This window comes from Oncorhynchus masou, chromosome 20, assembly GCF_036934945.1.
Source record: "Oncorhynchus masou masou isolate Uvic2021 chromosome 20, UVic_Omas_1.1, whole genome shotgun sequence".
In the NCBI taxonomy this organism is placed as follows: Eukaryota; Metazoa; Chordata; class Actinopteri; order Salmoniformes; family Salmonidae; genus Oncorhynchus; species Oncorhynchus masou.
This window is the reverse complement of record NC_088231.1, coordinates 13,036,399-13,051,639: the sequence shown is the minus strand read 5'-3', so window position 1 is coordinate 13,051,639 and position 15,241 is coordinate 13,036,399. Positions and strand designations below refer to the sequence as shown.

General features: G+C 46.8%; 1 protein-coding gene across 1 annotated transcript in view; it reads left to right on the top strand.

Annotated features, from left to right (window-relative positions):
- Positions 1-7,720: 7,720 nt before the first annotated feature.
- Positions 7,721-15,241, top strand: part of LOC135506533 (polypeptide N-acetylgalactosaminyltransferase-like 6) — a 264,906-nt gene continuing 257,385 nt past the window's right edge. The window contains exons 1-2 of the mRNA XM_064925892.1: positions 7,721-7,953; positions 8,264-8,539. Coding sequence (XP_064781964.1) covers positions 8,405-8,539 — 135 coding nt within the window. The 5' untranslated portion in view covers positions 7,721-7,953; positions 8,264-8,404. The remainder of the gene's footprint in view (positions 7,954-8,263; positions 8,540-15,241) is intronic.

Genomic DNA, 15,241 nt, shown 5'->3' with positions numbered 1-15,241 from the left:
GACCTGGAACTCCACGTGGGTCGTGCGCGCTGGGACAACCAGATTAGGGTGGCCGCGGCCACGCGGTGTGGAGCGTTTGTATGGTCTGTGCAGAGAGGAGAGAACAGGGATAGATAGACACATAGTTGACAGGCTACAGAAGAGGCTACGCTAATGCAAAGGAGATTGGAATGACAAGTGGACTACACGTCTCGAATGTTCAGAAAGTTAAGCTTACGTAGCAAGAATCTTATTGACTAAAATGATTGAAATGATACAGTACTGCTGGAGTAGGCTAGCTGGCAGTGGCTGGAGTAGGCTAGCTGGCAGTGGCTGCGTTGTTGACTTTGTAGGCTAGCTGGCAGTGGCTGCGATGTTGACACTACACTAATCAAGTCGTTCCGTCGAGTGTAATAGTTTCTACAGTGCTGCTAAACACACCCCTAATCAACCACAATCCCAATGCCTACAAAAACCCCAATACAACAACACAATAAACCCATGTCACACCCTGGCCTGAACAAATATATAACGAAAACACAAAATACAATGACAAAGGCGTGACAGAACCCCCCCCCCCCCTAAAGTGCGGACTCCCGGACGCACCTCAATACCATTGGGAGGGTCCGGGTGGGTGTCTGTCCATGGTGGCGGTTCCGGCTCGGGACGTGGACCCCACTCCATTAATGTCATAGTTCCTCCCCTACGCTTCCTGGGATAATCCACCCTCGCCGCCGACCATGGCCTAGTAGTCCTCACCCAGAACACCACTGGACTGAGGGGCAGCTCGGGACAGAGGGGCAGCGGGGCAGCTCGGGACAGAGGGGCAGCTCGGGACAGAGGGGCAGCTCGGGACAGAGGGGCAGCTCGGGACAGAGGGGCAGCTCGGGACAGAGGGGCAGCTCGGGACAGAGGGGCAGCTCGGGACAGAGGGGCAGCTCGGGACAGAGAGGCAGCTCGGGACAGAGGGGCAGCTCCGGACAGAGGGGCAGCTCGGGACAGAGGAAGCCCAGCACTGAGAGGAAGCCCAGCACTGAGAGGAAGCCCATCCAGGCAGTTGAATCCGGCAGATCCTGGCTGGCTGGCAGTTCTGGCAGATCCTGGCTGACTGGCGGATCTGGAAGAGTCTGGTTGACTCGCGGATCTGGAAGAGTCTGGTTGACTAGCGGATCTGGAAGAGTCTGGTTGACTAGCGGATCTGGAAGAGTCTGGTTGACTAGCGGATCTGGAAGAGTTTGGTTGACTGGCAGGTCTGGAAGAGTCTGGTTGACTGGCAGATCTGGAAGAGTTTGGTTGACTGGCAGATCTGGAAGAGTCTGGTTGTCTGGCTGACTGGCAGATCTGGAAGAGTCTGGCTGACTGGCAGATCTGGAAGAGTCTGGCTGACTGGCAGATCTGGAAGAGTCTGGCTGACTGGCAGATCTGGAAGAGTCTGGCTGACTGGCGGATCCTGGCAGACTGACGGCTCTGGCTGCTTCATGCTGACTGACGGCTCTGGCTGCTCCATGCTGACTGGCGGCTCTGGCTGCTCCATGCAGATTGACAGCTCTGGCTGCTCTATGCAGACTAACAGCTCTGGCTGCTCTATGCAGACTAACAGCTCTGGCAGCTCCTTGCAGACTGGCAACTCCTTGCAGACTGGCAGCTCCTTGCAGACTGGCAGCTCCCTGCAGACTGGCAGCTCCTTGCAGACTGGCAGCTCCATGCAGACTGGCTGGTCCATGCAGATTGGCAGCTCTGGCTGCTCCATGCAGACTGGCAGCTCTGGCTGCTCCAAGCAGACTGACAGCTCTGGCAGCTCCTTGTAGACTGGCAACTCCTTGCAGACTGGCAGCTCCTTGCAGACTGGCAGCTCCTGCAGACTGGCAGCTCCCTGCAGACTGGCAGCTCCTTGCAGACTGGCAGCTCCTTGCAGACTGGCAGCTCCTTGCAGACTGGCAGCTCCTTGCAGACTGGCAGCTCCATGCAGACTGGCTGCTCCATGCAGATTGGCAGCTCTGGCTGCTCCATGCAGACTGGCAGCTCTGGCTGCTCCAAGCAGACTGACAGCTCTGGCTGCTCCATGCAGACTGACAGCTCTGGCTGCTCCATGCAGACTGGCAGCTCTGGCAGCTCCATGCAGACTGGCAGCTCCTTGCAGACTGGAAGCTCCTTGCAGACTGGCAGCTCCATGCAGACTGGCAGCTCTAGCTGCTCCAATCAGACTGACAGCTCTGGCTGCTCCATGCAGACTGGCAGCTCTAGCTGCTCCATGCAGACTGGCAGCTCAGGCTGCTCCGAACAGGCAGGAGGCTCCGGCAGCGCTGTAGAGGAGGAAGGCTCTAGAAGCGCTGAACAGGCGGGAGACTCCGGTAGCGCAGGAGAGGAGAAAGGCTCTGATAGCGCTGAACAGACAGGAGACTCCAGCAGCACTGTAGAGGAGGAAGGCTCTAGAAGCGCTGAACAGGCGGGAGACTCCGACAGCGCAGGAGAGAAGGAAGGCTCCGACAGCGCAGGAGAGGCGAGGCGCACTGTAGGCCTGATGCGTGGTGCTGGCACTGGTGGTATTGGGCCGAAGACACGCACAGGAAGCCAGGTGCAGGGAGCTGCTACCGGATGGCTGGGGTGTGGAGGTGGTACTGGATAGACCGGACCGTGCAGGCGCACTGGAGCTCTTGAGCACCGAGCCTGCCCAACCTTACCCGGTTGAATACTCTGTCGCCCTGCCAGTGCAGCGAGGTGGAATAGCCCGCACTGGGCTATGTAGGCAAACCGGAGACACCGAGCGCAAGGCTGGTGCCATGTAAGCCGGCACAAGGAGATGCACTGGGGACCAGATGCGTAGAGCCGGCTTCATGGCATTTGGCTCGACGCTGAATCTAGCCCGGCCGATACGCGGAGCTGAAATATACCGCACCGGGCTATGCACCCGCACTGGGGACACCGTGCACACCACTGCATAACACGGTGCCTGCCCGGTCTCTCTAGCCCCCCGGTAAGCACAGGGAGTTTGCGCAGGTCTCCTACCTGGCGTAGCCATACTCTATGTAAGCCCCCCCCCAAGAAATTTTTGGGGCTGATTCCCGGGCTTCCATCCACGTCGCCGTGCTGCATTCCCGGGCTTCCATCCACGACGCTGTGCTGCCTCCTCATACCAGCGCCTCTCCGCTTTATCCGCCTCTAGTTCCTCCTTGGGGCGGCGATATTCACCAGGCTGAGCGCAGGGTCCTTTTCTGTCCAGTTCTTCCTCCCATGTCCAATTCTCCAAGTGGTGCAGCCTCTCCCACTGAAGCTGCTTCTCCTGTGGCTCCTGCCTGTTAACACGCTGCTCTGTCCGTGTGTGGTGGGTGATTCTGTAACGGCGTTCTTTGTTTGTCGAAAGAGAGTCGGACCGAAATGCAGCGTGTTGGTTACTCATGTTTTTAATGAAACAAATGACTATACATGAAATAACTTATAAATACAAAAAAACAACAAACGGAATGTGAAAAACCTATACAGCCTGTCTGGTGAACACTAACACAGAGACAGGAACAATCACCCACGAAATACACAGTGAAACCCAGGCTACCTAAATACGGTTCCCCATCAGAGACAACAGGAATCACATGACTCTGATTGAGAACCGCCTCAGGCAGCCAAACCTAAACTAAACACACCCCTAATCAACCACAACCCTAATGCCTACAAAACCCCAATACAACAACACAATAAACCCATGTCACACCCTGGCCTGAACAAATATATAACGAAAACACAAAATACAATGACCAAGGCGTGACAGAACCCCCCCCCCTAAGGTGCGGACTCCCGGACGCACCTCAAAACCATAGGGAGGGTCCGGGTGGGTGTCTGTCCATGGTGGCGGTTCCGGCTCGGGACGTGGACCCCACTCCATTAATGTCATAGTTCCTCCCCTACGCGTCCTGGGATAATCCACCCTCGCCGCCGACCATGGCCTAGTAGTCCTCACCCAGAACCCCACTGGACTGAGGGGCAGCTCGGGACAGAGGGGCAGCTCGGGACAGAGGGGCAGCTCGGGACAGAGGGGCAGCTCGGGACAGAGGGGCAGCTCGGGACAGAGGGGCAGCTCGGGACAGAGGGGCAGCTCGGGACAGAGGAAGCCCAGCACTGAGAGGAAGCCCAGCACTGAGAGGAAGCCCAGCACTGAGAGGAAGCCCAGCCAGGCAGTTGAATCCGGCAGATCCTGGCTGGCTGGCGGTTCTGGCAGATCCTGGCTGGCTGGCGGTTCTGGGAGATCCTGGCTGACTGGCGGATCTGGAAGAGTCTGGTTGACTCGCGAATCTGGAAGAGTCTGGTTGACTAGCGGATCTGGAAGAGTCTGGTTGACTGGCAGGTCTGGAAGAGTCTGGTTGACTGGCAGATCTGGAAGAGTCTGGTTGACTAGCAGATCTGGAAGAGTCTGGCTGACTGGCAGATCTGGAAGAGTCTGGCTGACTGGCAGATCTGGAAGAGTCTGGCTGACTGGCAGATCTGGAAGAGTCTGGCTGACTGATCTGGAAGAGTCTGGCTGAAATCTGGAAGACACAGATCTGGAAACCCTGAGGCAGATCTGGAAAGTCTGGCTGACGGAAACCCAGGCTACCTAAATACGGTTCCCCATCAGAGACAACAAGAATCACCTGACTCTGATTGAGAACCGCCTCAGGCAGTCAAACCTAAACTAAACACACCCCTAATCAACCACAATCCCAATGCCTACAAAAAACCCAATACGACAACACAATAAACCCATGTCACACTGGCCTGAACAAATATATAACGAAAACACAAAATACAATGACCAAGGCATGACATAAGCAGAATGTCTAGTTAATTATACCTCATAAGAAGCTGCAACAAATTTGTCATGTATTGTTAAAATGTCATGGCATTTTGTATAATTTTTAAAAATCTTTCTAAAACTGAACAATGTGAGTTAAAATGGAAAATCTCCTCATCTGACCAATTGACTGTTGGCTGGATGGATCCTCTCGCTCTCTCTCTGCAGCTTTCACAAACTAAAATGGATAGAAGATGGGGAAAAGTGGAGGGGGCACAGTATAGCTACAGGCCTTCTGACACTGACTGGAAGCAACATATTTTTCTCCTTCTTCCTTGATACAATCTTGTTAGTAAGAATTGTAATCCCAAAGCCCCAACACTAGCAGAACTTTAGGGCTTAAGTCAATAGAGCCTAACAACCATGGCTGTATAGAGGTTCTAGCTACACATCCAGAGTGCTTGTTACGCGCGCTCTGCTGTCGCTATAGCTCTCAGATCTGTCCTCCGTGTATTTCCTCAGCTTTCCTAATACAATCCGGTTGGTTCTACTGCACTATCAAGCCTAACGAGTGCCATGCTTCATTAGGCAATGCCATCACAGTTAAACTGTGATTATTTCAGATAAACTGGCATCGTTAATGGGTACAGACTTTGATAGCATTCAGTGAAGATCATGATAAAGCTGAGGAAGAAGGTCAAATGCCATGTTTCAACTGGCACAGTGCTATGGTTCACAGAGCCACCTGCTTCATACACACATCATTCATACACTTGTGTATGGGTGGGTATTCAAACACTTGCCAACATGACCTCACCAACTCGGTGCATTACTTGCAGATGTTCCGTCTGTACTAACAGTGAATGGTCTCAACCACACCCCCCTCTATTGGTAGCCATGGAGACTGAAAACACAATCTGCTAGACCTCTGTGCCTCGGTGCACTGCTACAGGGGAATTATAACTGTGCTGTACCATTGCATCTATGCATTATTGAGGTTGTGGTCTGTGTTCGATTGGCTACAACCTTAATATTGATGCACACACGCACACGTGCACACATACACAGTGTGATGAATACTTTGTTCTCCATGTATTCCAATACAATCTTTACTCCCTCTCCTTTAGCTTGCTTTCACGTATGAAGCAGGATTCATTAGTAAATAAATATTTCAGCAAGTTCTGAGAATCTCCTCTCTCCTGTAAAGCAACTCCTTGCACATAAACAACATTTCATGGAAAACATGAAGTGATTCTATTATTTTGAGGCTGATTTCATCTGAGCTGTGTTTGGTTCAAGTTTCTGAAGGTTATAAAGGAGTTGTGAATATATCCTGAATTCACGGATGGGAAACATAAATTCTCACTCTCAAAGTAAGCAGCACACAGCAACAATATTAGCATTGCTTTAAAATGCTGCATTTTGAGTCTTAGGAAATACTGAAAGTGAAAAAAACATTTTTCATGGACATCTGGGCCAGGGTTTCTGGCAATACTGCCAATAATTCCATATTTACTAATAGACACAGAGTTGGCTCATCCATGGACCTGTGTAAGTGACATAAATGGATCATTAAATGGGAAATATGGGATTCAAACAATAACAAAGCGGTGACCCCGCCACAACAAGTTGATTTAAAGTATGGTAGAAGTACTGTACATGCCAACACACAAAACTATGAAATAACACATATGGAATCATATAGTAACCAAACCACAAATCAAAATATATTTATATTGAGATTCTTCAAATAGCCACCCTTTGCCTTGATGACAGCTTTGCACAATCTTGGCATTCTCTCAACCAGCTTCATGAGGTCATCACCTGGAATGCATTTCAGTCAACAGGGGTGCCTTATTAACAGTTCATTTGTGGAATTTCTTTCCTTCTTAATGATGAGGTGTTATGCCGTGGGGGTGCTTTGCTGGTGACACTGTCTGTAATTTATTTAAAATTCAAGGCACACTTAATTAGCCTGGCTACCACAGCATTCTGCAGCGATACGCTTCCCATCTGGTTTGGGCTTGGTGGGATTATCATTTGTTTTTCAACAGGACAATGACCCAACACACCTCCAGGCTGTGTAAGGGTTATTTTACCAAGAAGGACAATGATGGAGTGCTGTATCAGATGACATGACCTCCACAATCCCCCAACCTCAACCAAATTGAAATTGTTTGGGATGAGTCGGACCACAGAGTGAAGGAAAAGCAGTCAACAAGTGATCAGCATATGTGGGAACTCCTTCAAGACTGTTGGGAAAAAATCCAGGTGAAGCTGGTTGAGATAATGCCAAGAGTGTGCAAAGCTGTCATTACATTTACATTTAAGTCATTTGGCAGACGCTCTTATCCAGAGCGACTTACATCAAGGCAAAGGATGGCTACTTTAAATAATCAATTAAATTAACACTTATTTTGGTTACTACATGATTCCATATGTGTTATTTCATCGTTTTGATGTCTTCACTATTATTCTACAATGTAGAAAATAGTACAAATTAAGAAAAATCCTTGAATGAGTAGGTATTCTAAAACTTTTGACTGGTAGTGTATGTCTACCTCAATATAAATGAACATGTTCATCATCTGCAATTGATTACTCCTATAGTGACAGGTGATGGCATTTCTGCCTCTCTATCAATATTCAGGGTCAGTGCAGTGCACATGATTAGATTCTGAATTTCATCAACACTTTCATTTGAATGCCAGACTGCAAAATTGTTAGGCTATCTATTCAAAGTGCATCAGGCAGCCGTCCAATGCATCACTGCGCTTTGTTCTCTCGTCCGCTGTTTCGTGCCAAAGTGCTGTCGGATTCACTGCTATGTGGTCGCGTTGGCGCTCCTTGTCCCTATCCCACACCTCGCTCTTGCCTTTGAAGGGATCGCCAAGCCGTAGGAATGTTCCCACATTAATGCGCAGTGCACGTGGTTCTTAACCGCAATATCTAAAAACCCGGTATTGAGGAGCAACATTGCGAAAGGAGGGGGAGAACATAATTTCTACCTAGATGTGGGAGAAATGCAGCTCGTGAGGGATTTTCTGATTCATGAAGAGCGCGAGACGGACTCGAAATTCCCTCACGTGCGCATCGTGGGAGATAAAGCTGTTCAACGCTTCTATTTGTTGTCTTGATTTATAACAGAAATGCGGCCGAAAAGGTCCTAAACAATCACGGTAAATGAGGCAACATGCAAATACGCACCGACAGTAAGTCATTGTGATGTGTTTAGTTAGTGCTGTCTGTTTAACCATTTGCGCTGTAAGTAGTAGGGTCAGCTTTTATTTATTTGAAACTGAAAGGTGTCACTATCTTCTTCATCTCTGGTTTGAATTTAGTGACACATGTAGTTTAATGACTGTTAACTATGAGAGCATAGCCTACTGTTAGACTGGTAGTGTTTTTTTGTGCAACAAAATGTTTAAATTAGTGGAATGGTGGCTTCTCAGTCTGCATTTGCGACTAGGCTAAATGTCAGTAAGAGGTCTACATGCTGATACATTTTATTGTTTGTTTTAGGTGAACGTTTGTCAACAGCTCCAGGAGGTGGTTTGCCACCGAACAACAAATAATATTTCAACCCGAGTGGCACGAGCCAAGAAGAACGGACTCCGTAGTTTTTAGATATTGGGATTATATCTTCTTACTTGGGTGTCCACGATGAAGAGGAGACAGAAGCGAGTGTTGCAAATGGCCTTCGTATTCATGGTGGCTTTGATATTTCTGCCAAACGTCGGACTGTGGTCTTTATACCGGGAGAAACACCTGATGAAGTCGCACGAAGCCGGCGAACAGGTACGTCTAAGGTCAAGTTATGTTGACTTTGCCACTTTTTAAGCACTAATTTCGCCGCATTTCAAACTGGTGTAGCCTATAGTAACTAACTGGTGCTACAAAGTTGATAATTTCTAAGTTCATGTAAAGTAATTGTGAGTTGGTGGGGAAAGTAATTTGACAACAACATGTGCAGTCATGGCTTGAGCAACAGTGTTAGTTAGGAAGGCTCATCAATCATCATTATCGCATCATCAGTTAGGCCCACATATCATGCATCTTTTCATCAACTTTATACTAGGCAAATTTAAATCTGGACCTTGAAGCCCAGTTGCACTGCTGATTTTAATTCTTCCCCTCTGAAGGACTGATTTAGATGGGTGTGGGGCACCAGTTGGGTGCAGAAAAATAGGCATTTCGGGTAGAACATATGACCATATATAGTATTTGTTTAATATAGCCTAATGTTATCCTAATTCTAACCATTAAATGCAAAACAAATGTTTTTAATTTTTTTATACATTTCCTTGGGTGAAAGATGTGTATGCATACATTATACTTTAGGCAAGCAATCGAGAGTCACCTCTGTGTAAGAGTACATTTTGTTCCTGGTTTAAATTGTACTCAAGTTATTTTGCATCCAGGCCAGTGTCCCTCAAATATGATAATATGTCAAACTTCGTTGTGATTGTTGCAGGCCCGGCACCAAGATAAAGTGACAAAGGGGGCAGTTGAAATCGGCGATGGGGCACAATTTTGGGGCGTAATTACATTTGAATGATATTAAATTCTGCTTATATCACGCTACACCACAATAAACAGAAATTTCAAATGCCGAGACTCCATGACCTCTGAGTGCTTTTAAAGTGGCAGGTTGGTGTGCACTCTATCAGCACAAAGGACAATGCTCTACACACTAAAGCGATGGCGCTTTGGTAATGAATATAGGCTACAAGATAGATAGGGTAATTCACCTATTACAAACAGCCTATTTGAATGCAGCTGTACACACAGCCGTCTTACTAAAATAATGCAAACTAAATGCTGAAAGTAGTAACCTAGTTATTAATGCAGGCAAACAAAAATATTGAATAGTAGTTTGGCTTAGAATACAGACAATGTGAACAAATGAATGTGAACAGAACGAAACGGCGATAACAAGTATGTAAACAAAATGTCAAATCAATAAAGGTATGACAAAATATATATTTAGACTAGTTACTTTAACAGTAAACAAGCAGAGTAAACAAAAATCAAATAACCCCCAAAAACCAAAACACAGCCTACAGCCTACTTCGGTGAGATGCAGCCATGCACCGCTGTCTTGCCAAACAAACAGGCCTGTAGGCCCGGTACAAACATGGAAAGTCATGGCGCTCATGAGTTCAGCAACACGTTGTGATATGGTACAATACACTTCTGTGGATCAAAATCAATCCACATAATCAATTAAGCAATGCCAGGCTACCATACATTTCCAATACGTACAGTTTACAACCACAAAAACCAATAAGCTACCAAGGAAGCCATAATAGAACGTGTATATTTCTATGATGAAACATACGGATATGTCGCTATACCCAGGGGCGTCATTTGGGTTCTTGCATTAGAATTATATTGAATTCTGCTTATATCGCGCTATACCACAATAAACATAAAAGTTTAAATGTCGAGAACATTGAGTGCTTTTGACCAAGAAGTGGCAGGTTGGTGCAAAATCTCAGCTGCGCTCTATCAGCACCATGGACAGCGCCCTACAAACTTAAAGGCCTATCGTCTGGCTAAGGAAGTCATTTTGCCATTCCATACCATAGGTCTTTGCTGAAAGTACGCCACTGTCTGTACCACCAAGACTTTGATAACAATCAACCAGCTCGATTGTTTCTTACCTTTTCAGAAGATCCCCAAGAAATGCCAGTTGGATTAGTTGAGTCAACACGTCGGTCAAAGTGGAAAATTAGTTCTCGCATGTAGCAGTGGATGCCCCAAAAGACATAGCGTAGAGATGCCCAGAGAATCGTTGCAAGATATCAAGTGTGGCCCATTTCTCCTCATTGGAGCCGGAGCGGGCGATTTCGGCAAAAACTGGAGCGCAACACTAAACTCAGCTTCCACCAAATCTGTTTTTCTTAGATCCAGCAGTGGTTTCACCTTTTTCCCATCTAGAAAGTCATGGCTCTCAAGGTTTAACAGAGTCTCCACCAGTTGGCTGTTGCGTTTGCTGAATCGTACTGACATTTCACAGATGACAGCATCCAAGAACTGTCTTTTGCACTCCCATTTGTCCTGCTGGCCTACTGTACTGTCCTGCTGGCCTACTGTACTGTCCTGCTGGCCTACTGTACTGTCCTGCTGGCCTACTGTACTGTCCTGCTGGCCTACTGTACTGTCCTGCTGGCCTACTGTACTGTCCATCACATAATGCTAGAGATTTGTACTTCCATAACGTTGTCATAATTGGTTGGAACTGAACTGTCCACAAATGGCTTCGAACTCGCTGTCACACCCCGGCTTGTCACACATCAGCACTCCAACGCACTGCGGACCACTTTGACTCCAGTGTAAAGATCTGTTGCTTTTGCCTGAATACATTTGTTTGGAGGATGGAGAAGACTGAGGATTCTGTGCACCATGGTGGCTGTAAACTTAAAGCCAAGGCCCATCATTGCCCTTAGCAGCCCTGAAGCCTCAGGTCTTACTTCTGTGTTGTACAAACGCATGCATTCGATGTCAGATAGGAACTTCACGATGCTGTAACAACTTTTAACAGCCACTGACACAGTAGCCAGGTGTCCCCTTCTCCATTGGCTACTTTAGCTAAGCCAATTTCTGCTATCCACCGTGGCATTGGCAGATTAGCTGGTTCCAGCTAGCTAAATAGGCTAAGGGTAATAACACTTAAGCTTTTTTCAGCGAGCTAAGACGCTAACTAAACTCTGTAGTGGTGAGGTGTGAGGCTGAGTTGAGTGAAGCAGCTTCAACGGTAAACTTGACCCCGCCCTTATAAATCTAAATCAAATATTACAGGCGGAGGCGTATCACGTTATTCACTTAGCCTACCATAGATGTGAAGTGTTTTTTCCAGTTTTTTTATGAAAACCAAAGGAGTCATACCTAACCACTGACACAGCGCAGCAGAGATACAATTAATGCACCAACCTGTCACTCAATAATTGTAACTTTTTTTTATATAAGGACATAAAACTAAAACTGAGGGGGCTAAGCCTGCTTTAGCCCCCTCGTGGAGCTGGGCCCAGGTTGTGGTGGAAGTCACTGTGCTGTCTCCTAAGTGTGACTTATTATAACAAGGGTAGTTTGGTTCCTGAATGCTGATTGACTGAAACCACTTTCCAGTAATGTGTACATTCAGAATATTATAGCATGAGGTTGGAGTACCATGGCACGAAATCCTCTTTAGCTTGTGTGGCTTGATGATCTCCTTGAACACCTACAGCTCTTTGCCAGCCCTTCATGTTATGTAGCCCTAGCTGCACTCTGTTTAGCCGTGAGGCTTGTTTCAAATATGCCTATCATCTTGTAATCTATTTCTTCTGCTGGGGGGTGCAGTGAAAACTGCCTGAGTCGCTTTATGATTGCATCTCGTCATTGCGACTTTCTCATTTGCCTGATCGCGATTTGCATTGCCGCATGGCGTAACATTGCCCTTCGGCACTGCATGGCCCCGTCTGTGTGAAGCCTTGTCAGTTCATCACCATTAGGCTAACCCAGCCTGTCGCCCTCTAGCTCCGGCCCGGGTTGACAGGGACAGAAACATCAGGCGGTGGTCATTATGTGGGACGACACCTACCGTCCTCTCCTCTCTCCACTGACCTCTACATGATACAGACTGAGTCACCCTGCTGAGATTGTCTCACATTCCATTTCCAGGTTGTCTGTCTCATAGAAAAAATGAGTAGATTGAACAAAGCCCCTCGGACCAGTGCAACTTGATGACCAATGTCCTCTCTTGTCATTCTATTTTTTTATCCACTGACAATAGGGGCCTCAGTAAGTATGTGTTAACTTTAGATTAGTGGTGTGTTGGTATTTTTGGCAGCCATTTTACTGAACAAGGTGATGTCCTTTGGTTTTCTTGTAAATCCTATTGATTCCTTTTGGTTTAGTTTAATCAATAGTATCATAGTCTCTAGATTGAGCTCCTATACTACAGGCATTTGATACAAATAAAGCAAATCAAAAAGAAGAAGAAGAAGAAAAAGAAGGTCTAGAACCCTGTAGTTGGGATCAGTAGGTCCCAGAGCAGCAACACAGGCAAACTGATGAGTTCCTTCCTGATTCCCGTGATTCAGAGCCACCGAGCAGCCAGCCAATCCTCTGAAAGACGGAAGGGAGCGGCAGTGTTCTATGCTCTGAGGGAAAGGCTCATCCTCCGTGACAGGCAGCAGAAAAATGTGAACAATCCCTAAGATCAGAATCACCCCATTTCTGACTCGAAGTCTGCGTCCCAAATTGCACTCTATTCCCCAGTGCTGGTCAAAAGTAGTGCACTACATAGGGAATAGGGTGGCATTTGGGAAGCTGTCCCCTGACTCAAAATCAAAGCAGCTGAAGTTTCACACACCAGCCAACGATAAAAGGAAAAAGAAGCCTGGGCTTGTATCTGTTTGATTTGGCCATTTTGTCTGCAGTCAGGGTGAGTTAATTGACATTGGGGATGGATGTTTCCGTTGGGCCCAATTACCAACGAAGCTCGCCAGATTGTCATTTTAGTTATTAACCTAGTCACCATGGTGATGTTTAGCCTATTATTACCGACATGATGTATTTCACACTATAAACACACTGTAGTTTCTTGTATATGGACATCATGATCCATCAGTCTTTTATGTGATGCATCACATCGGACACATTATTGCCTCTGACCAGTTCTGTAACATTGTTCATACATTTCAATATAAGCAACTGCTTTGTGGTAAGGGACCTGATCTCAGCTCACAGGTACGTTTAGTGGCCAACAACAAACAACAGCTAGCATGTGTACTGATGGTGTGTTTTGTACCCTAGATACCAGGTACACACACGCACACGCGCACGCGCACACGCACACGCGCACACGCACACACACACACACACACACACCAGGTTTCATTTGTGATGCGATGTTTACGTGGGATGATGAGTATGCTAGATTCGTATATATGATGGCACGCTGAGCAGTGACAGATTGTTAGCAGTCTACACAGGAGTAATGCAGGCTAGGCCTAATAACAATTTGGAAGTGATGGACGGCAACAGTAGCTGAGATTGTACAATTTATACTGTTAATTTGTAGTAATGGAGCAGTGTACATATGTATAATGCACAATGTCTAGTTTGATGTACTGTTTTATTTATGATGTAGGCGATTGTGTTGTTTTATTCCTGTTTGGACCCCGGGAAGAATAGCTGCTGCCTTGTCAGCAGCTAATGGGGATTCTAATAAATACTAGATGGAAAATAATGTCCTTTGAAGCTCTACATCAGTGGTATTCAAACTTTTTCCCCAGGATTTCTGGGGACTTTCTTCTAGATTAGTGGTTCTCAACCTGGGGTACTAATACCCCTGCAGATACCTGGCCTATCCACAGCCTGGTACTTGGGAATGGGAAGACTCAAGAGCATAGAGTGGCAAGACAAAGTATGTGAACCCCTTGGAAATACCTGGATTTCTGCATAAATTTGTTGTAAAATTTGATCTGATCTTCATCTAGGTCACAACAATTGTCACGACCTCCCCCGAAGTTGGTGCCTCTCCTTGTTCGGGCGGCGTTTGGCGGTCGGCAGCAATATCCTAAACCAAACGTTTTCTGTAGTTGCAGATCAGACCTGCACAACAGACAGGAGGAATTTTGTACCATTCCTCTTTACAAAATTGTTTAAGTTCAGCAATATTCATGGGATGTCTGGTGTGAACTACTCTCTAGAGGACATGCCACAGCATCGCAAATCAGGTTGAGGTCAGGACTCTGGCCACTCCAGAATTAATCTTTTTTTCTATTGAAGCCATTCTGTTGTTGATTTACTTCTGTGTTTTGGGTCGTTGTCCTGTTGCGTCACCCAACTTCTGTTGAGCTTCAATTGGAGGACACCCTAACATTCTCCTACAAAATGTCCTGATAAACTTTAATTTTTCCGTTGATGATAGCAAGCTGTCCAGTCCTTGAGGCAGGAAAGCAGCCCCAAACCATGGTGCTCCCTCCACCATACTTTACAGTTGGGATGAGGTTTTGATGTTGGTGTGCTGTGTCTTTTTTCTCCACACATAGTGTTATATGTGTTCCTTCCAAACAAACTGTCCACAGAATATTTTGCCAGTAGCGCTGTGGAACATCCAGGTGGACATTTGCAAACTTCAGATGTGCACCAATTGTTTGGGACAGCAGTGGCTTGTTTCGTACTGTCCTCCCATGAACACCATACTTGTTTTGTGTTTTATGTATCGTAGACTTGTCAACAGAGATGTTAGCATGTTCCAGAGATTTCTGTAAGTTTTTAGCTGACACACTAGGATTCTTCTTAACCTCAGTGAGCATTCTGCGCTGTGCACTTGCAGTCATCTTTGCAGGATGGCCAATCCTAGGGAGAGTTGCAACAGTGCTGAACTTTCTCCATTTATAGAGAATTTATCTTACCGTGGACTGATGAACATCAAGGCTTTTAGAGATACTTTTGTAACCCTTACTTTATGCAAGTCAACAATTCGTAATCTTAGGTCTTCTGAGA